Below are 23,988 nucleotides of genomic sequence, written 5' to 3' on the forward strand. Positions count from 1 at the left end.
ACGTAGACTATACCAACCATATCCCCAACACAAAAGCCATTTAGACTCCTACAGTGTTGTGATATTCAAGGCAATTTTTTGAAAGCAGTAATTATTTGCATTATAATTGTTTTAGTTTTTCTACATTTTGTGCAAGTAGGATAATCTCAATTAAGTATAGATTTGGTATTTTTTTTTAGCAATAGGAAAAAGAACCAGGTCACATTATGTCAAAGAAGAATTCTAGTGGGCTAGACAGAAATGTTTTTGATGACCACTGTATGCTTGTAGACCTTGCACCCATAACCTGTTCCTCAGTAACAGATTTTATCATGGTCCTTTGGAACTATGGTTAGCTACTGCTTTAAGATTAGAGTTCTTAATATCTTTCAGAATTGGTGTCCTTATAGTGTGCTGTTATTATATATATATATATATATATATATATATAGTTTTGATGGCTAAGCTCACATCACTTTGTATCAATTGATATCCTCCAAGATTCTCCAAAATCTTCTCTTTTGTCATTTCTTACTCATTATATTTATTTACTACCATGTGTGGAATCATTCTCTGATTGATCGGCATTCCTATTTAGGTTCTAGTTCTTTGTTTTATTTTGTTTTTCCTTTTAATCTTCTTTCACGATCAGGAAGTTTACTTTGCTTCCAACTATTTTCTCCCTAATATTAGCCTCCCTTTAAGTCCTACCCATAACCCTACAATTGTTTCTCTGTTGAGTTTGATGTATTTCCACATTAGGATCACAGTGACATCTTTTTATACTTATAATATGAAAAGCATGTAAGTTTTTGTTCAACTCTGTGACCCTATTTGGGTTTTCTTGGGAAAGATACTGGAGTGGTTTGTCATTTCCTCTCCTGGCAGACAATTTTCTTGACAAAACAGGCATTTCTGGAAAAATTCTAAGATATCTTATGACTTGTAAACACCCAGCAAAGAAAGCTGAGGCCCCAAAGATACAGTAAAAAGAACACGTTAACCCAGATTAACATGACTTCCTTTTTCAGGAAAGTTACTCAACTGGTACATCCAAAGGATGCTTTAGATAAGGGTTTTCTACCTGGCGACTTTGAACTCAGTTACAAATGTTCTAATAACATCTGATATAGAAAGGAAGGAAGGAAGGAAGGAAGGAAGGAAGGAAGGAAGGAAGGAAGGAAGGAAGGAAGGAAGGAAGGAAGGAAGGAAGGGAGGGAGGGAAGGAAGAAAGGAAGGAAGGAAGGAAGGAAGGAAGGGAGGGAGGGAAGGAAGAAAGGAAGGAGGGAAGGAAGGAAGGAAGGAAGGAGGGAAGGAAGGAAGGAAGGAAGGAAGGAGGGAGGGAGGGAAGGAGGGAAGGAAGGAAGGAAGGAAGGATGATGGATGGAGATAATTGGTCTCCTTTATAGTTATATGAATTTCATTTCATGAATTTAAAAAGATTATTCTCTGAGAAGCCATCCTTAGGTTTTACCAAACTATCAAGGAAATTCAACATCAAGAATACTGTTTTAGAGTTTATCTAGATTTTTGGAGAAGCATTTGAGCAAATCATTCAGGCTATTTTTGTGGAAAAGATCAAGATATATGGTCTTGGAAACAGTAAAATTAGATATATGTGACACTGTAGAATTAGCTTATCACAAATATTAGCAATAATAATTTGGGAAGATTTTTCTGAGGGTGAAGCAGTACTTGGTTCTGCTCCATTTAGTGGCTTTATCCATGACTTGCATGAACTATCGTGTTCAATTTGCTAGATGATATGCTAGAAGGGAAAGGTAGCTGGTAGGTATCAGAAATAGAATTTGAGTCAATGCTGAAAAATTACCCATGCATATATCTTGTAAATAAAAAGCTATAATAAAAAAAGAAATAGAATTTGAAAAGATCTTAGTGGGCCAAACATGGGACTAAATTGAATAAGATGTAATTTTAAAATTAGAAATATAAAGACTTGCACTTAGATTCAAAAATTTCAAAAGGGAAACATGGCTAAAAAGTAATTTACTTGAATAAGGCCTAAAGTTTTTAGTGGAGAACAAGTTCAATATTCATCAGCAGTGTAGAAGCCAAAGGAAGGGAAAAATCATTCATTAAGCACCTACTATAGGTAGCTAGCTAGAATGTAAAGCGGATAGCGTACTGGACTTGCAGTCAGGAAGACTCATCTTCCTGATATATTGTCTGTATGATCTTAGGCAAGTCATTTAACCTATGAGTTAAGCACATCTTGTGAATTATGGTGATGATCTGGGACCTTCCTTTTTCTTCATTTTAATTGTTCAAAAAGTATTTTCTTGCCTTGAAACAATATGTAATGGCATGAAGAATCACGGTATTCATTTAAAATGTGGCCAAAAACCAAGGAATATCTTTAAAATATGGTTAACCAAAGCACATCTTAATGAGAAGCCTGAACCTAAAACTGACTCTCCGATATAGATTGTGTGACCCTGGGCAAGTAATTTAACTCTATAAAAACTCTATAAAAAGAACTTGAAGAGAAGAAGAAATCCCCTATACCAATGAAATCCTAAGTCAAGTCTCTGCTCCCTATCCCTGAATAAACTAAGAACAAGTTAGGAATTTAAATGAAAAGCACAAGAATCAGTGTCCTTGAGAGCAAAAAGAGCCAACAGTACCTTCAATTCTGTCTTTAAAATATCCTTGGGAGATAAGGAGGGGCAAAGGTTATTAGAGATAGAGAAACTGAGTCATAGAGGGGTAAACAACAGATCAAGGTAGAGACGTTCAGGAGTGAAGATGAAATGAGAACTTTTGTCTCCTGGTTCCCATGACAGACCCACTTTTGTGGGGGCAGGGAGTGAGGTTAAAGGATAGTCACTGTTTGGGGTGATTTGTGGACCTCAAACCCTGACAGAAATAAATTGTTCAGCAGTTGGAAAGACCCTGGCCACTGCTACCACAATATCACACACACACACACACACATCTTTGTTGGCTGAGTCCAAAAGCCCCTTGAGAATCACTTTCCATGATCCTTTTATAAAGTAGACTTAATGACCACTGAAGCTTCCTCGGCAATAAACACAAGTGAAACTTCTTAGCTAAAAACACGCAGATGATCCGAAAACAGGTTTGTGGAGGGCCCTTCAGTGCACCAGGGAAATGTCTAGGCTACATAGATGATTGACTCGAGTGTTCAGCACACAGCCACAGCTCGGGACCGACAACTCAATCAGGAACATGAGGCAAAATTAAAACATGAAGCCCCTCTGAGAGGGAAGGGGAAAGTGAGGAGGGATAAAAATTAGACAGCAGTCACTCAAATAAATGGAGTGGAGGCCGGCCAACAAACCACTGTGGCCAATTGCACCAATGGAGTCACCAGGCTCACTCTCCTCCCAGAATCATCTGGGTCCAGCGGCCAGATATAGTCAGGATGACTACAGATAGAGGAGTCTAACCTGTGAACCCCAAGGTATCTTGAAAGGTTTCAGCAATCAAAAAAATTACATTACGTTGGTCAAAGTACTCACAGGTAAAGGTTGATAGCCTATGGAGAGAGAGGGAGAGAGACAGACAGAGAGAGATAGGGAAAAAGAGAGACAGACAGACCGAGAGAGACAGAAAGGGACAGAGACAGAATGTCATCCATAAATAAGGGCATCTGAAAGATCTCGCCATCAGTCATAATAATAATAATATATTATATATAATATGTTTTGAAGGGAGAATTGACAGAACTTGGCAACTGATTGGATATGGGGAGTCGAGGAGGTCGTGAGGTGAGGAGGATGGTGGTATTCTTGATAGGGGAGAAGGGACAATTGGAGGTAAAGGGAAGACAATGCGTTCCATTTTGGACATGTTGAGTTTAAGGTATTTCTCTAGAGAACAGGAACTTAGGATACCTAGAGGATCCTGGAGGAGAGGAGAGGAATTAGGAGTGCAAAAGTCTATTTCAGAAAAATCTGCACAAAATGATAATAAAATCATAAAAGAGACTTGGTTAGAAGGAAGCCTTTAAGGAAGCATCTTGGTCTGTCAATCAAGTGCCTTTTCCATCCCTCTCCACCAATTGTGTGACCTATTATAGAATAAATATCCTATGGAGAAATCTTCTTGTTCCCTTCTCAAGTCTTCAAGGATGCTCTCCAGAGGCTTGTACGTTATTCTCACCGGCATGTGCCAGGGGGCATATGACTCTGCAGTTATGGCAATTTACCCAGCCCTTGTCATGACCTTAAACATTTCTCTGAAACAAAGACTTCTATTTTTGGTCAACAACATTCTTCTGAGGATGTCGGGTGTGAGTCACGGCCTCCCACCGAAGAATGCGAGTCGAGAGTCACCCAAAGGGCACTGAAGAGGCAAGAACGTGCTGAAAAGCAGGGCCCATGAAGAATGGCACCACCCGCCTGAACACTTACCCAGTGTGTATCCACCCCTCCTCAGCCTCTAGCTCTGAAACCAGTAATCTACTCCCCAGTCTCTTAGGTTGCCATTCTCAAACGCAGATAGCGTCTCGTAACTGACTTTGGGGGGTCATTAAGTTGTGATTTATTATCAACCAATGTTTGATTTGTACGTCCATTGTATATATATTATTATTATATTATTATGTTATATATTATATATCTATATATAATGTGCAGGGTCACATTCAAATTTCTCAGGCAAAAAGGGATGCTGAGTGGAAAACCTTTAAGAAGCCCTGATCATCTGTGAGACTATTCCTGAAAAGGGAAAGGTCACACTATGACGTCAATCACCATTTCCTCTGGCTTCCTTAGACACCATTCTCTAATACATTCTGTCTTCCCCTACCAGCATATGAACTCTTTAAGGACAAAAATTGTCTTATTTATTTATAATGGAGGCTCTAGCACTTACTATGTGGTCTGGTTCATGGTGAGAAACAGTAGATGCTTTTCTATCCATCCATCTATTCATTCATTCATTGATGGTTCAATGAATGAATGAGCTCGAGAAATATCTGATATGTCCCAATGGTGTCCCTATAATGTTAAAAGAACTAAAACAAAGTACACAAGTATAGAGAGACTGATATGTATCACGTATCAGTGAACTCATGGCTCTATCAGTGTGGCCAAGTGTACCTTGGAATGAAATTCAGATCCTTTCTTCTAACATTTCTGGGTTTCTGCCTTTGATGATTTGCCTTTATGTCCCATTTGGAGATCTGGGTCTCTGGAAAATGTCAGCAGGAAGTTTCCACCTAATTTGGACCAATACTGGATTTCATATTGAGGACAAAAATGAGCCATAGGGAACACACTCCTGCAGCCAGTAGCGTTTCTGGGAAGGCTGGAGATCCAGTCTTCGCCACTGATGGTTGCACCCCCTGAAATTACTGGCATCAAATGTAACCCCTGAAGAGCTTTAGGGCTTGGCTGGCAAATTATGATTATAAATAATTGTATAATTATTATTCTAACTGGGGGGAGGGGGAATAGGTCTTTCCCATAGACTCTGCTCAAAACCCTGCTGACTGTCTCAGATGAGAGCCTGCCCATAAGCCTTTGAGATTGGAAAAGGTGACAGAACTGGCAATCTTTCTCTTCCTGAAAATATTCCCTATCAGCAAAATTTACCCCTGGGCTCCGTGCACACGTACATGTGCACAGTCTCACGCAGACCAAACCACAGCGTAGCTACGCTGTTCCTTTGCGACTGTCCTTGGGGAGGTTTTATGTGATTATGAAAAACATTATGAAAAGCTGTAATCCATTAAAATAGTGTGGGTGGAGTGTCTGGGATCTGGCCACAGCTGAACATCGCATCCGTTTATTTCCTCGGGGAAAGGAAAGGTCAGTGGTAGCTATAACTTGGTGAATGCTTTCTCCAGAGGCTGGAGTCACTTGGGCCTTGTACAGGGGGATGGGTGCTAACATTTTCACCAAAAGGGGAAAGAGTTACATATTCTAACTCTTCTTCTAGCTTAGCTAGAGCTAGTTCTCACCCTGGGTGAAAGACGCCGTCATTACCTGTCTTAGTCAAAGGGAACCCTTGGGAAAGAAAGTAAGAGAACATAAAAAGCTTCTACCTGAAAGGACTGCAAACTTAGAACTGGAAAGACCCTTAGAGATCCTCGGGTTTGATCCCCCAATTTGGCAGATAAGGAAACTGAAGGTTAACTGAGTCATTAACCCGGTGCACGCTGGGCCTAACGCTCAAGGAAGCACCAGGATTGTAGTCTCCGTCTGGGACTTCAAAGCCGGTGCACTCCTGGGGCTGCTCCTCAAAGGGACCCTGCTTTGGTAAGGGAGAGCAGAACGCAGTATCCAGTCCCTTCTCATGCCTTAACGAGTATTTTCTCCTCCTGATAACTTGGGATAAGGTGGAATTAATTTGTTACAACTTTGGGAAGATAAGACTGCATACATTTTTATTTACGACATCTTAACAATTAGATTTTGTTCATATGTATTCATTCTTCTACTCTATAGAGCTAAGCATGTCAAAAACCTCAAAATAATCTGGCTTGAGCTTTAAGATAAGGAAAATTCTCTAAAATCAGCAGGTTGAAAATGGTTTTAATGATCATTTTGAGATTTGGGGATCACAGTCAGTTAGGAGACAGGCCTTCCTCCTTGTTACAAAGCACAGGACTTAGTCCAGTCTCAGATTCCCTCCCATTAGATTGTCAATTCTGCCAAATGTGGCTTTGAGTTCACGTTTGGTTAGTGTTTTAGCCTCCTCTGCCTCCTTTTCCACCTTCACTCTGGAAGCAGAGGAGGTTCTCAGGATAAGGGAATCATGTCTTCTCGTGTGATGACCAAAGAATTCATCTCCTTGTGGCCAACTCCATAAAGAAGCTCTCTGTATTTACCTAGAATGCCTTGGGAGAGCAAGTTCAGCCTGTTGCTGGAATGACACTCAAAGCTTTTCTAATCTATACTATCCATCAACCACCCAGAGTCATCCCCATGAGCCAGTGAGCCATCATAGCCACCTAATCTTTGTTTCGTTTTCCTATAAAGTGATCTTGGTTCTGACTCTCTGCTAAACTCCTTTGGAACTTTAGCCCACAATCAAGCAGCATAATTTCTTCTTGCTTCTGCTTCTTTGCTAGATTCCCTTGGAACTTTAACCCACTTTAATTGGTGTCACAATTAATTCCTTGATTCTGACTCTTTACTAAAGTCCCTTAAAATCAGCTGCTGTCAATCAGTGAGATAAATCTCTGTTCCTTAACTTGGAGACTGAGTGTATGAATTCTTTCACCAAACCCACGAGACAACAATCTGATCAATCGTTCACACCAGATATTTAGATGATATTAACTTTTACTCTTTTTTGCCCCCAGTGCTATCAGTGGCTGAAGGAAAAAATTATAAGTGAAGAAGGAAGAAAACAGCAAACCAAACTAAAGGACCTTTCTCCGATTGCAGAACGCCTGGGTTGCACCCTACCTCAGCTAGCAGTGGGTAAGAGCCAGTAGTCTGGGAGAAGGCAGGCTTTGCCAGGCTTTTTCCTTTTCCTGTACATCTTTTTTAATCCCTTATTTATTGAGCTGTTTGTTGTGAGACTGACTGCAGACACCAAATAATATTCTTTCAAGTGAATTTCCAGAAATCCAAAGCATTTTTTCCTTTCCCAGATGTTTCCTTCCTTATTCCTTATTCATTCATTCAACATGGTCTCATTAAGTATCAAGTAGCCTAAGCCTCTGGGGAGAGAAAAAAAAATTATTTCCTACCTCAAGGAGCTTACATTAAGCAATAATACACATGATACACATGATCAGGTACACGCACAGATGTATCACTAGAAAAGAAATGGTAAAATCTTGGGTGACAACTGGCCTTTCTGGTCCAATCCATCCCTTCTCATGTATTCTCACTCTCGTTTAAAGAGGGCCCAATTGAAAAATGACATTACAAAGAATAAACTAGTCAATTGTATGAAGCACACAAAAAAGAGAGAAATCTGTCCCAAAGGGGATACAATTGTGAGGGCACTGATGGACTATTATTTGAGTTATTTGGATATGAAGATACCAAAAGTATGGGGGGAATTCTTAGTAATGCCCACTGGAAGTAGCCAAAATAAAACACTAACCTATATACATCCCCTCTAATTTGACAATATCTTATGAGAGTTATCTATAAGAAAGAACTCTGGGAGATGACTAAAAACCATTACATTGAATTCCCAATCCCTATATTTATGCCCACATGCATTTTTGATTTCCTTCACAACTAATTGTACAATATTTCAGAGTCTGATTCTTTTAGTACAGCAAAATAATGGTTTGGTCATGTATACTTATTGTGTATCTAATTTATATTTTAATGTACTTAACATCTACTGGTCATCCTGCCATCTGGGGGAGGGGGTGGGGAGTAAGAGGTGAAAAATTGGAACAAGAAGTTTGGCAATTGTTAATGCTGTAAAGTTACCCATGCATATATTCTGTAAATAAAAGGCTATTAAATAAAAAAAAGAGAGTTATCTATAGGTAAATACAGCATTGATGTAAGAAACAAGTAAACTTTTGAAAGCCAGATTCAGCAATGGATAACATCTTTTGTCATTCACATGAAAGATGTAGAGAACATTGTAACTTGTAGATCCCATTGTATTAATCATTGATTACCAAATAATATATATATATATGTATATATATTATTAGGTAAAACAAAACACCAAGCTCTTCACTTCAAGATATTCAAGACACTTCCCAACTACACATCAAGATTATTCAGGATTCCTTATAATAAATCAAATAACCCTGTTTAATAACCCTTTGGTAATAAATAATGGCAAGGAATATAACAGGGAGATGCATGTTAGCCAAAGGATTCACCACTGAGATGGAGAAAACACATCTCTGAGTTTAGGCTGAATGATGAGAAGGATGGAGTCCTTCTGATGCTCTCCTTTCCACAAGACATTGTATTGATTGCATCAAGCGTTAAGATGTTGATGAAACTCCTGGAAGAGATTTGGACTATATCAAAAGAGTTTGGTCCTATCCATCTACACAAGAAAAATCAAGTGGACGAAAAATGTTAGTTGTACAGATTTCACTATGCTTCTGGGCAGATACCCTATAGATCTTGTCCAACTGTATGTATATATACGGAATAGATATAGAGTTGTCAATGGAATAGATACAGAATTGTCAAGTAGACAACATGGACATAAAAGTCCAACTCTTCAATATGAACACTTTACTAGAATCAATATATGGCAGAAAGATCTGAAAAACTATATAAGTATCATATAGAGGACAATGGAAAAGTACAGGGTGGATGTGAGTAAACTTCACTATATAACTGATAAGGAACTCTGAAGAAGAAGAGCTATGAAAGTCATTATCAAAGAATTCTGGGATGGGAAGAAAAAATAGCCCAACCACATGGCAAGGGCCAAGGATGATAAGTGAACAACCAGAGTATTTCCCAGAGCATTTTTGTAATGTTAGGAGAAACTGGAAAAGGTATCCAGAATGTTGGATGGACTCTTCTATGGCAAACTTATGGGATAATTTGGTAAAGGATCCTGAAAGTTAGACAGGCACATGTAGTTCACACTACATATTCCAGAACTGGTGAGACCATTTTTAACATTTGGAGACAGAGAAAAGACTTTCAGTTTACCCATCTGTAAAATCAAAAGATTGGTTTTTGTCTCAGTTGTCTCCTAGTTCTAACATTCTACATTCTGTGGTATGCTGTTATTGCTTTATAATAATTTTCTTTATTATTGTGACTTAGCAATAAACAAACATACCAACATACAAAGAACAAAAGTTTATACAAGAAACTAGGAACTTGTTATCTGTAGTTTCTTTTTGCATAAAGAAAGAAACTATATTTAAGACGTTCTTCTCTTCAGTTCTGGAATAGCATATTATAGTGTGCTTATCTATTGGGGCTCTTTAGCACACTCAAAAAAGATGATGAATAAAGTTCAGGAGAGAGAAGTTGAGAAAGGATTTTTCTAATATCTCTCTAGATAGCTGACTGATCTTTTCTGCAGTGTTTGGAGAATTTAATTGTCCTTATTAATACCAAAATCTTAGATCATCTTAATGCCTTCATTAAAAAATGGAGAATATCGATAATTACCAACCTACATTCCTATTCTTCTATTCACATAAAGTTTCTGTGGCAAGTTCTCGATCTGGTAGAGTCAGTAAAGGGAAGGTGGAAAAACATCCACTTAAGCCAGTCATTGAGTTGACTGTGACCTAGGATCCTTTAAGTTGAATTTCAAAGTATGGGAAAGCTTTTTATGCCAAGAGAAGGGAGGTATCTATTGATATTGACTTAGACATTACCCTATAGTTTTTATGGATAAATGCACTCTTCATATCCATAACCTTCTCTTTTTATAACACTTCTGTTCTCTACCTCCTCCCCAGAAGCATAGAGCAAACATACAGTTTTTCATCCTTCCAATTTCTTTTCATCCTTCATAAACAAGTTTCCATCACAAGTCTATGAAGGCATTAAGAGGAATATTAACTGGGTCATATTGCCTTTGACCCAGAGATAAACCACAACTTCAGAAGGAAATGAGCCATTTAAGTAAACATCCGTGTCCCCGGAACCCTGCTACCTACAGCTGGTTTCTGGGAGCCGTGAGATGTGACAAGCACCTTCTGGGGCTGTTTACTTGACAGTCTGCATCCTCGCTGACTTCTGTGGTGACATTCCATTAATAATTATTCCAAATTGTCTGCAGGTGCAGTTACCCACAGATTTAGGTAAATCTGCAGAACAGATCCATCCATTGGCAGAACAACAAAGAAGGAGTCCGCTCTCCCACTGCAGGGCAGATTAAATGGTTTTTTGGAATCAGTGTTCTCTAAGAGAACAGGCGTTCTTAATTTGGGGTCCAACATAGAATTCTAAAGGTCCACGAACCTGGAAGTGGGGAAAATATTTATCTTTATTTTTACCAACTTCAAATCATAATTTAGCATTTTCCCCAGTATGATTAAAATGTAAACCTCTGAGAAGAGTTCTAAGTATTCCCAGTCTATAAAAGTGGTTAATGATACAAAAGAACCTCTGCTCTAGAACATCCATGAAAATAGAGAGAAATCAAAGGAATTTACAGATAGAAGGGACCTGAGACTATTTGGCTGAACCCCTTCTTTCTACAGATGAGGCAAATGGGATTCACAGACGGGAAAGGAGTTTTCTAGGGAGTGACCTCATACACATCCGAGCAAAGATTTAAACTCGGGTTATTTCCCATCAGCTACTCTGTCCCATCTCCACCAACATTCTGCTGTCCATAGAATAAGCTCAGCATCATCAAGGAGTTCTCATCTCATCATCAAGGAGATTTCTTATTCTTTGATACTCAGCATTTTCTCAGTACCCTCAGTTGCCTCTCCCCTCTGACTAAAGGACTCCTATAATCTCCCTTTCGGGAAGGCTCAGAATATTCCAGCCAGTTCTTCATTTCCAGCTTCTCTGCTTAGTTTCCACTTCATAAACATCATACCATCACTCCCCTACCCCTGACTTTTGATATTCTCCCTCCCTCCTTTCCAATTGCCTTTTGTAAATTGTCTTCCTCAATTAGAGTGTAAGCTCCTTCAGAACAGGAACTACCTTTCTTTTCTGATTTGTATTCCTAGCATTTTAGCATGATGTCTGGCACATAGTAGGCACTTAGTAAATGTTTATTGTCTTTTGATGAAGTCTTCTGATTTTAAGTTCAATGTTCCTTCTATTCCACCATAGAACTTGTCATTACTCTGTACCTAGACCTGTAGCTTTATTCATTCAGTCAATAAACATTTACTAAGCATTTACTATATGACCATGGTTGTGCCAAGTTATGGATATACATAGTTAAAAGAAAAATAATTCCTGCCTTAAAGAATTTCTATTCTCTTGGGAAAAACATACACACATAAAAATAAACACAAAATTTATAACAATATAGTTATTCTATCTTCAGAAGTGAGAGACACTAGAAATGGCATTTGAACTAAAGAAGATTTACTGCTAGGAGGCAGGGAATGGATGCTGAAACGGCAGGAGGAGGAGAGAGGAGAGGAGAATGGTCAGACAACTCGAATAAAACTCTAAAAGGAGCAAAGTGATGAAAAAAATTAAAAACTCAGAGAAGAGAGAATAACCAGGAGAAGGTGATGAACAGGGTCAAAAGCCACAGAGAGGATCACAGGGTGAAGTCTAATAAAAGCTTCTTCAAATTTAACAGGAAAGAAATAGAATCACTGCAATGTGTGATATTAAGTCATTTATCTGAGGTATCTGTAAAATGAAGGTTACAATAGCTGTAAGATCCATTTCTTCCAGAAGAGAGTGTGTAAAATATGAGGTAAACCTTCAAGTTTGAAAGAAATGTCAACTATTACTATCATCATCATCATATTTATCAAAGGGTCCCTATTAAAATGTAACATCTCTTAGGAATGGTGACTCCTCAGTGAGATTAGCTGCCAGCTAAAACCAGCAGAAATAGAAAACAAATGAGTGTCCAAGGGGAATGAATTTACGAAAAGGGAGATGAATTGCACCATGACTGGAAAAAATCCCTTGGGATAAAAATTAACCTATCTACCTGCAGGGTTTCCGTTTGTAAATAAATGTATTATAACAATATATTTATATATTATATATATATTATATATTTATATAATTATAACAGCACTTATATGGTACTTTGCTGCTTGACAATTACATTACATAGGTTATTCCTCTGACAATTTTCAGAAGTTCTTGGAAGGCATGATTGGTTCTTCTTTTTTCTACAGCATGGTGCCTGCGGAATGAGGGAGTAAGCTCTGTTCTCCTGGGGTGTTCCAATCCTGAGCAACTTATAGAAAACCTCGGTGCCATACAGGTAAGTTGACCCATTGCCAATGAGCTCCATCGAGAACAATTTCTTGTAATGTGGAGTTCCTTTGAGGCTCTCCTCAGATGGTGACTTCATTTTCCTCATCCTGGGACCTCAGAAAATCATGAACTTTGCATTGCCAGGAAGCCTCAAACTTCAAGAATGAGTTAGTTCTAACAATAATAATATTAAGCATCAATCTTAGCAATAAACAATTCTGGCCCACTTGCCAATGACTCATCAGTAAGTCTGGTAGACTCTGACTCCATCAAGTAAGTTGGAGAGGATCCTGGACATAGCAATATTATCACAATTTAAAATATATTACTTTCTGTTGTTTACTGAACTGCTCAGTTGAAAATGAATGAATGAGAATAATAATGATATCTATTAAGCTTTTACTATTGTGTTAGTTAATGGGGATATAAAGATAATTAAGATGTAACTTATACCAAGATAAGATCTAAAGGAGTTCATGATTTACACATAAAGGTTGATACTATAAGCAAATTAGAAGAGCAATTATCTACCAGATCTTTGGAGAAGGGAGGAATTTTATGACTAAATGTGAAATATAGAGAACATTATGAAATGCAAAATGGATAATTTTGTTTACATTAAATTAAAAAGGCTTTGCACAAACAAAACCAATACATCTAAGATTAGAAGGGAAGTGAAGTGAAAATCTGGGAAGCAATTTTTACAGCCAGTGTTTCTGAAAAAAAGGTCTAATTTCTAAAATATATAGAGAACTGAGTCAAATTTATAGCAATACAGTCATTCCCCAATTAATAAATGATCAAAGGAGTTTTCAGATTATTAAATTAAAGCCATCTATAGTCATCTGAAAAAAATGCTTTATATCATTCTTGATTAGAAAAATGCGAATTAAAATGCCTCTGAGATATTACCTCACATCTCTCAGATTGGCTAAGATGACAAAAAAAGATAATGATAAATGTTGGAAGGGATATGGGAAAACTGGGACACTAATGCATTGTTGGTGGAGTTGTGAAATGATCCATCTATTATGGAGAGCAATTTGGAACTATGCCCAAAGGGCTATAAAACTATAAAACTGTGCATAACCTTTGACCCAGCAGTGCCATTACTGGGTCTGTATCCCAAGGAAATCATAAAGGAGGGAAAAGAACCCACATCTGCAAAAATGTTTGTAGTGGCTCCTTTTGTGGTAACAAAGAATTGGAAAATGAGTAGATGCCCATCAACTGGAAAATGGGTAAATAAGTTGTGGTACATGAAGGTAATGGGATACTATTGTTTTACAAAAAAAATTATGAACAAGCTGAACTTAGAAAGGCCTGGAAAGATTTACACAAATTGATTCTGAGTGAAACTAGCAGAACCAGAAATACATTCTACACAATAACAGCAAGATTGTGTGATGATCAACTATGAAAAACTTGGTTCTTCTCAGTGGTTCATTGATCCAAAGCAATCCCAATAGAGTTTGGACAGAAAATTGCCATCTACATCCAGAAAAAAAAAGAACTAAAGAGACTGAATGGAAATCAACATATGCTAGGTTCACTTCTTTTTTCTGTTTTTTTTTTCCCTCTCTCATAATTTTTCCCTTTTGCTCTGATTTTTCTCTCAGAACATGATTCACAACGCAATGTAAAAATTAAAACTTTCAAATTATCTTTCCTTCTTCACTCCACCCTCACTTCATCTTAGGATCATAGCCTTCAAACTGGAAGGGAGCTTATTGACCGTTAGGTTCAATTCCCTTGTTTTATTAATGAGGAAATTGAAGTTCAGAGTGCTTGCGACTTCCCCAGTCGCATAACTACTAAGCTTCTAGAAGAAGATCTGAAAATTATCTTGATTCTAAGTCTAGTGCCCCATCCATTATTCCATTATGTCTGCCCATCTATATCTAACATTATTTTACTATTAGTCCAAAGATGGACTGTCCATCTGCTTCCTGAGGATTATCCTAGATATGTCAGAGACTTCCTACCAAAATAACTGCTGGATGATGAGTCTAGGTGACTAAGCAGCTGTTATTAAGTGATGGAGGAGGTATACTCCATATTAAGGGAACAGTATCCATAGCAACACAATGATAGCTTCCTGGATTATAAAATATTTTTATTACACAAAGAAATCTTCGAAAAATTAACAATAATGCATCCTAATTATATTTTGGAGATTCAGGTTTTTTCCCTGTGACAAATTCAAGAGAGAGATTATATAGCTTGAGGGTCTCGAGTTTTATAAATGCAGCCCACCTGATTCTGCATCTGCAGACTTTGCAAAGATGAAGACTTTGAGTTGGAAGTCTGTGATTTGATGGTTTCCACTTAACAGCAACAATTTTTTAGGTTGCACAATGAAAATCAAATTTTTCAACAAATCAATGAAAAACCAAATATTTATAAAACATCCACTCTGTAGCTAATGGGGAACTGGTGTGAGGGGAGTTGGGATTTGAAGTTTATTTCTAATTCAAAGGTGAAAAGAGTCCCATTACAATAAATCCTTCTATAAAGAATGGTTTTAAGTAAAGATGCATCTTGTTTCTCCTCACCCTATTATGCCTGTTCCAAACAATTAAGAAATCTCCATCCAACCTTTCTCAACCTGGCCACTCAAGCAAAAATACAACTCACTAAAAAGATTACAAGAGCCAGATAAAGTAGGGAAGGCTGAATTGGAATGTATATGATGAATCTCTTTATCTCTTTTTAAAAATTTACTTAGGCTTTTTAAAAATAATTTTTATTGAATTATTTTCTTTCTTATATCACCATAGTTACCCCAAGTATCTCTCCTCCTTGCCATATGACAAATAGTACTTTTTTTAATTGTAACTTTTTATTGATAGAACATATGCCTGGGTAATTTTTTACAACATTATCCCTTGCACTCACTTCTGTTCCAACTTTTCCCTTCCCTCCCTCTACCCCCTCCCCTAGATGGCAAGCAGTCTTATACATATTATACATATTATACATATATGTGTGCAGAACTGAACAGTTCTCTTGTTGCACAGGAAGAATTGGATTCAGAAAGTAAAAAGTAACCTGGGAAGAAAAACAAAAATGCAAACAGTTTACACTCATTTCCCAGTGTTCTTTCTTTGGGTGTAGCTGCTTCTGTCCATCATTAATCAACTGGAACTAAATTAGATCTTCTCTGTGTCAAAGAAATCCACTTCCATCAGAATACATCCTTATACAGTATCATTATTGAAGTATATAATGATCTCCTGGTTCTGCTCCTTTCACTTAGCATCAGATGTTCATGTAAGTCTCTCCAAGCCTCTCTGCATTCATCCTGCTGGTCATATCTTACAGAACAATAATATTCCATAACATTCATATACCACAATTTACTCAGTCATTCTCTAGTTGATGGGCATCTATTCATTTTCCAGTTTCTAGCCACTACAAAGAGGGCTGCCACAAACATTCTGGCATATACAGGACCCTTTCCCTTCTTTAGTATTTTTTGGGGGTATAAGCCCAGTAGAAACACTGCTGGATCAAAGGGTATGCACAGTCTGATAGCTTTTTGAGCATAGTTCCAAACTGCTCTCCAGAATGGCTGGATGTATTCACAATTCCACCAACAATGTGTCCCACTTTTCCCACATCCCCTCCAACATTCAGCATTATCTTTTCCTGTCATCTTAGCCAATCTGACAGGTGTGTAGTGGTATCTCAGAGTTGTCTTAATTTGCATTTCTCTATTCAATAGTGATTTGGAACACTCTTTCATATGAGTGGAAATAGTTTCAATTTCATCATCTGAAAATTGTCTGTTCATATCCTTTGACCACTTATCAATTGGAGAATGGCTTGATTTCTTATAAATTAGAGTCAATTTTCTATATATTTTGGAAATGAGGCCTTTATTAGAATCTTTAACTGTAAAAATGTTTTCCCAGTTTGTTGCTTCCCTTCTAATTTTGTTTGCATTAGTTTTGTTTGTACAAAGGCTTTTTAATTTGATGTAATCAAAATTTTCTATTTTGTGATCAATAATGATCTCTAGTTCTTCTTTGGTCACAAATTCCTTCCTCCTCCACAAGTCTGAGAGGTAAACTATCCTATGTTCCTCTAATTTATTTATGATCTCGTTCTTTATGCCTAAATCATGGACCCATTTTGATCTTATCTTGGTATATGGTGTTGTGTGGGTCCATGCCTAATTTCTGCCATACTAATTTCCAGTTTTCCCAGCAGTTTTTGTCAAATAATGAATTCTTATCCCAAAAGTTGGGATCTTTGGGTTTGTCAAACACTAGATTGCTATAGTTATTGACTATTTTGTCTTGTGAACCTAACCTATTCCACTGATCAACTAATCTATTTCTTAGCCAATACCAAATGGTTTTGGTGACTGCTGCTTTATAATATAGTTTTAGATCAGGTACAGCTAGGCCACCTTCATTTGATTTTTTTTTTTCATTAATTCCCTTGAAATTCTCGACCTTTTGTTCTTCCATATGAATTTTGTTGTTATTTTTTCTAGGTCATTAAAATAGTTTCTTGGGAGTCTGATTGGTATAGCACTAAATAAATAGATTAGGGAGTATTGTCATCTTTATTATATTCACTTGGCCTATCCAAGAACACTTAATATTTTTCCAATTATTTAAATCTGACTTTATTTGTGTGGAAAGTGTTTTGTAATTTTGCTCATATAATTCCTGACTTTCCTTTGGTAGATAGATTCCCAAATATTTTATGCTATTGACAGTTATTTTGAATGGAATTTCTCTTTGTATCTCTTGCTGTTGGATTTTGTTGGTGATGTATAAAAATACTGAGGATATATGGGATTTATTTTGTATCCTGAAACTTTGCTAAAGTTATGAATTATTTCTAATAGTTTTTTCTGGATGTCATCTGCAAAGAGTAATAATTTGGTTTCCTCATTACCTACTCTGATTCCTTTAATCTCTTTCTCGACTCTTATTGCCAAGACTAGCGTTTCTAATACAATATTGAATAATAATGGTGATAGAGGGCAACCTTGTTTCACTCCTGATCGTACTGGGAAAGGTTCCAGTTTTTCCCCATTACATATGATGATTACTGACGGTTTTAAATATATGCTCCTGACTATTTTAAGGAAAAGTCCATTTATTCCTATATTCTTAAGTGTTTTTATTAGGAATGGATGTTGGACTTTATCAAATGCTTTTTCTGCATCTATTGAGATGATCATATGGTTTTTGTTAATTTGGTTATTGATATAGTCAATTATGCTAATAATAGTTTCCTAACAGCCCCACATTCCTGGTATAAAACCTACTTGGTCATAGTGTATTATTCTGGGGATGATTTTCTGTAATCTTTTTGCTAATATTTTATTTAATATTTTAGCATCAATATTCATTAGGGAGACTGGTCTATAATTTTCTTTTTCTGTTTTCAACCTACCTGGTTTAGGTATCAGTACCATGTCTGTGTCATAAAAAGAATTTGGTAGGACTCCTTCAATCCCTATTTTTTCAAATAGTTTATATGACATTGTCATTAATTGTTCTTTAAATGTTTGATAGAATTCACATGTAAACCCATCTGGTCCTGGGGATTTTTTCTTAGGGAGTTGGTTAATAGCTTGTTCTATTTCTTTTTCTAAAATAGGACTGTTTAATCTGTTAATCTGGGCAAGCTATATTTTTGAAGGTATTCTTTCATTTCATGTATCAAATTTATTGGCATAAAGTTGGGCAAAGTAACTCCTAATTATTGCTCTAATTTCCTCTTCATTAGTGGCAAGTTCTCCCTTTTCATTGTTAAGACTACCAATTTGATTTTCCTCTTTCCTTTTTTTAATCAGATTTACTAAGGGTTTGTCTATTTTGTTGATTTTTTCATAGAACCAATTCTTAGTTTTATTAATTAATTCAATCGTTTTTTTACTTTCAATTTTATTGCTCTCTCCTTTTATTTTTAGAATTTCAAGTTTAGTGTTTGACTGAGGGGTTTTAATTTGTTCCTTTTCTAGGATTTTTTGTTACAAGCCCAATTCGTTGACCTTCTTTTTCTTTATTTTATGCAAGTAGGCCTCTAGAGATATGAAATTTCCCCTTATTACCACTTTGGCTGCATCCCACACATTTTGGTATGATGTCTCATTATTGTCATTTCCTTGGGTGAAGTTATTATGTCTGTGATTTGCTGTTTCATCCAATCATTCTTTAATATGAGATTCAAATAGTACTTTTTAGAGAGGAAAAAAATAAGCTCAATTGGTTGATATATATATATATATATATATATATATATATATATATATATATTTTTTTTTTAAGGAAGTAAGAAAATATCTGCAGTATGTTAAACCTGTGGACCTACCAACTTCACAAATACATAATTGGGGATTTCTTCTCATATTTATGTCCTGTTGTTTGATCATTATAATCTTCTAACATTTACTTTGATTTTTTGGTGTGTCGTCATTCTTTCAAATTACATTATTGTAGTACTGTGTAGATTGTTTTCTTGGTTCTGCTGTTCACTCCATATCAATTCATATAGATCTTTCCATGCTGCTCTGTATTCATCACACACATCATTTCTTCCATCACAGTCATATTCCATTACATTCACATACCACAGTTTATTTAGCCATGAATCAAAAGGCATCTATTTTATTTCCAATTCTTAGCTATCACAAAAAGTGCTACTATAAATATTTTGGAGTATATGGGGACCCTATGATTTCCTTGTAGAATAAGCGCCGTGGAGTCTCTGGTTCAAGGATATGGACATCATAGTTACTTCACCCTTATAATTACAAATTGTTTCCCAAGTAGTTTACCATTTCATAGTTTCACCAACAATGAACTGATATGCCTATCTTCCACAACCCTTCCACCATTGACTACTCCCATATTTGGCAGCATTTGCCAATTGGCTGGATGTGGACTAAAACCTCAGGATTGTTTTGATTTGCATTTCTGGTATTATTAGTGATTTGGAACATTTTCATATTATTAGGATTACTTTGCAGTGCTTCTTTTGAGAATTGCTTGTTTCATCTCCTTTGACCATTTATCTCTTAGAAATATTCTCCTTACCTTCTTGGAGTCGAGCATTTTTTGATTCACCATGCCCAATTTTCATGGGTTTAATTTTATAACCTAGAAATTTTCCAGTAACACAATCATTTTAACAGTGACTGTGCTACAGGATTCATTACAAAAAGAGTTTATTAGCAAACTGCTTTTGTGATTCCCACCCAGATCTCAGTCCAAGAATTTTGATTCTTTTGAGAGAAGGGTTATTAAGGAGATAAGAATATAATGGTGATGATGATGATGATGATGATGGGGAAAAGGAGGAAAAGATGGAGCAGGAGATAAAGAAGAAGGAAGAGAAGGAGGAGTAGTAAAAAGAACAGGAGGAAGAAAAGGAAAAGGAGGAAGCACTTGTGTCTTAGTAGCAACTACAATCTCATGGCCAGTAGACCTCATCATCCTTAATTCTTCCTAATTAATACTTTCACAAATGATAGTCATTACTTAAATGAACTATAATTAGACTTTTGATGCATTTGAATATATTTCAGTAATCTATAGTATTCAATATCATGATAAGATTCTCCAGACAAGGACAGATTTAATCAGTAATTGATTTCCAGGCATAAACATGTCATCAAATATATTTGTGACTCTCTATCGATCTCCATATACTTTGCTATGATTGATAGATAATCTCTCTGCAAACCCAGATTGCAGCCCCTTGACATCCTACTCAACTGTCTTTTTGAATTCTTAGAAGCCCCCAAATTTTAGCACCCACTGGCCAACCTAATTTATTTCTCAAACTCATATATAATCTATAAATTGTCCTGTATTTTTCATATATTTTTTCTCCATTAGAATGGAAACTCCATGAAGATAAGAGCCAGTTTTTGTTGGTGCTGGTCTTGTTTTGGGAGTTTTGCTTTGTATTCCCAGGGCTTAGCACAATGCTTGGAACAGTCAATACTTAATAAATGCTTCTTAATTGATTATTTCCATCTTGGTAGATCCTGACATTGGCTCTGGGAATTGTGGGTCATCTTACTATGAAGAAGCATTATAGGATGTTAGGAGACAGAGCGAAGTGTTTAATACCAAGAATGGAAGACAAATATACTCAGTTCTGACTATTCCATTCAATTAAATACTACAGGAAATCATAAAGTTTGTTTATGTGACAGACACTGCACTTGTCAGTGGTTAGACTTAAAATTTGGAAGATGAGTTCAAATTTTGCCTCGATGACTCGTGTGAACCTAAAGGGGGAGGGGAGGGGTCTCTGCATCTATTTGCCTCAGTTTCCTCATGTGTAAAATGGGGATAATAATAATTATTTGCTCCTGCAAGAAGCAAATCAGAGAGATCACATCAAAGGCTATAGCTGTGATTGCCATCATCATTATTATTATTACACAAAGATTAAAGTAGCCTAGTTTCTGCCCTCAAGGAGCTTCCTTTTGGCTCGGGAAGTATCCAAAGCTGGTTTTCCTTTTCTCTCCACTTCAGGTCCTCCCAAAGATGACATCACACGTGGTGAACGAGATCGATAACATACTTCGAAACAAGCCGTACAGTAAAAAGGACTATCGCTCCTAATCGCTGCATGAGGTGATGGAAGTGCATGGTTAAAATAAGGGCCTAGACCCAGTTCAGAACTGTTCCAATATCCAGTCATCCAAGTCACTTAGCAGCCCGCTGCTCAACCTCTAGCGTTCCTGGAATCTCCGCGGCGTCCGCTGTCGCTACCACCGTGCACCAATGTCGGAAAGCACACGCAAAAACTCGCCACCAACAATAGCGATTCTATTTTCTTATCTAGGACTGAAGCCGCCGCCCCGATCCTTGCGTTTTTGCTCTGTGTACCTCATGCTTGTGCAATGAAAAGTAGATGGAAAACAAAAAGATTTATAACCTTCAGGTATTTGGTAACGTAAAGAAGGCTGTACAGATATATTTTTTCAAATGAACAAAATCCATAGATGTGTTTGTGAGAAGCAAAAAATGTCTTAGCTACAAAGTCTGGATGAGGCTTAGGAAATAAGATTAATTCAGGTCTTTTTTTCTTTTTTCTCTGGAAAATCAAGAGTTTTCTTTCCCTTGGTCATGAGCAAAGCTATTTGTCTTTATTATAGATGGGAATCTCAAAAGCAAACACAGAAACACCTTCCCTTGAGGCAGATGCAATTTGTGCATAACACAGTCTTAGAAGGTCCCTGGGGAGCACAGAGAGATTAAGTGACTTCTGGGTCCTATAATTAGTATCTCATGCAGGACTTGCATCCAAGTCACCAAGGGCAGCCTCTCACTTGTCTTTGTTACCTTTACTTTTAAATATCAGCTGTAGTTGTTTGGACCACCATTGACTGTCTTCTATACTTCTGTCAGTGTTCCTATTCAGATATAAGTAATTATGTTCACTTACAGATTAAATGAATAGTTGATAAGAGAATGAATCATATCATAGTTAACCAGAGATGTGATTGATGGCATTATGCAAGAGAGGTAAATGTATGCTTCTAAGGAATCTTAGTTCTGAATAAATCACAAATCAATGTATCTGCAAAGTCTTCATTTTGTCCATTTTGTTAAAAGCTGTTCCATACATTTGACTGCTTGTAGGTATACCTTCTGAAAGTTTCACTATTTGAGCTTTTAAGATATACATGTGCTCAGTTGCAATTTTATGCTATAAAATGCCCAGAAAAAGCAAATGTTTAGTACTAAAAATGACTTCTGGGGTTTTACTATCAATCTAATGTTTAGTATTTGGGGGAAGATGTCAACATGAAGCAGGTCATGTATTTCACGGAGGTGCTGGGTCACCTAGGCAATGGATTTTGGTCAATATGGAGTCCCTCACTGACCCATTAAGAAACAGGTGAAAACTTCCTGATGGCTCTGTAACCCCAATAGGTGCATTAAGCCATTGTATGCATGAGATACAGCATGGGCTAAAAGCAAACGGTTTGGCTGGGCACTAGTCGACCTTGAATTTGAGTTGTGGTGAATCCTGTTGCTGAATCATCTATTTTATTCTTCTATAGTATCGCATCTGCCACTTGTAGCCACTTAACAGAGATGCTGTGAGCTCCCGCCTATCCCTCAGAGGGAAGGAAATCTGTGTTTTGGCTGGTGGCCCATTAATGATCAGACCACCAGAAAATACAAAATTTCAATCCTTATTTTTTCAGCGACAGGACCATGTTCCTTTTACATGAAATACTTTGAACCCAAAGAATGTAGAATTAGTATAGACTTGTATTAACGATCATTCACAGAGATGAGTGGTTCAATGCTAAATCTTAAAGGGTGAACATGGAGCACCAACAATTTTTCCTTGATAACCATCAACTTGTAACTATTCCATGGAGAAAACGTTGTTCCCCATTACCACCCTCATCAGTATCATAATAGTATCAAATTCATGATAAAAATACCTTTAAAATTCATTTTGTATTTCACCTGACGGTCTACATGTGTATAAGTGAGCTGTGGTACCTCGTATCAGGAATTGCAATCTACTTGCTAATCATTTGCTTGGAGATAATAAAAGTATTTTGTGCATCTAATCTCTACCAGAAAGCTCGTTATTCAATATTTTGCAAAGTATAATTTATATATGGTCACATAGAAGGAAACATTGAATGGGAAGTTATTGCCGTCAAGTACAGATGGAAAGATTGGTAATGAATAGGAAAAGGGGAAGCGTACGATGATACTAGATCATTAAACTTCTCAAACTGTGGTTTTCTAAGTCCATATGAGGTCACAATTGAATGTGGAGGTGAGAAAATGATGCTTTATTATCAGGAAGTGTTTGGTTTGTGTACCTATTTTATATATCTGGGGTCACATAAAAATGTTTTGGGCAAAAAGGGGTTGAGTGTGAACCACTATAATTAAATCAGTCAAAAAACCGTCTGAATTTTGAACCCAGAGATAGGAATTCAGATCTTGATGAGACCTCATGACTTGGAGGGTGCTATATGCCATTGTGGAGAGACCACTGAGGTTAGGTCAAAAAGAATTGGGTTTAAATTCTGCCTCGGACACTTTTTAGATATGTAACCCTATACAAATCATTTAATTCCTCATGCCTCTTGCCCTTTAAAATAAAGGGGTTAAACTCAAACTTCTTAAAATGAAGGGGTTAAACTTTCTAACTTTCTAAAGTCTGT

The 23,988-nt window shown here is 36.9% G+C and overlaps 1 protein-coding gene across 1 annotated transcript in view; it reads left to right on the top strand.

Annotated features, from left to right (window-relative positions):
• Positions 1 to 23,374, top strand: part of KCNAB1 (potassium voltage-gated channel subfamily A member regulatory beta subunit 1) — a 315,195-nt gene extending 291,821 nt beyond the window's left edge. Inside the window, exons 12-14 of the mRNA XM_003766209.2 lie at positions 7,277 to 7,397; positions 12,719 to 12,807; positions 21,317 to 23,374. Coding sequence (XP_003766257.1) covers positions 7,277 to 7,397; positions 12,719 to 12,807; positions 21,317 to 21,406 — 300 coding nt within the window. The 3' untranslated portion in view covers positions 21,407 to 23,374. The remainder of the gene's footprint in view (positions 1 to 7,276; positions 7,398 to 12,718; positions 12,808 to 21,316) is intronic.
• Positions 23,375 to 23,988: the final 614 nt, after the last annotated feature.

Source organism: Sarcophilus harrisii, chromosome 3 (assembly GCF_902635505.1).
Source record: "Sarcophilus harrisii chromosome 3, mSarHar1.11, whole genome shotgun sequence".
Lineage (NCBI taxonomy): Eukaryota > Metazoa > Chordata > Mammalia > Dasyuromorphia > Dasyuridae > Sarcophilus > Sarcophilus harrisii.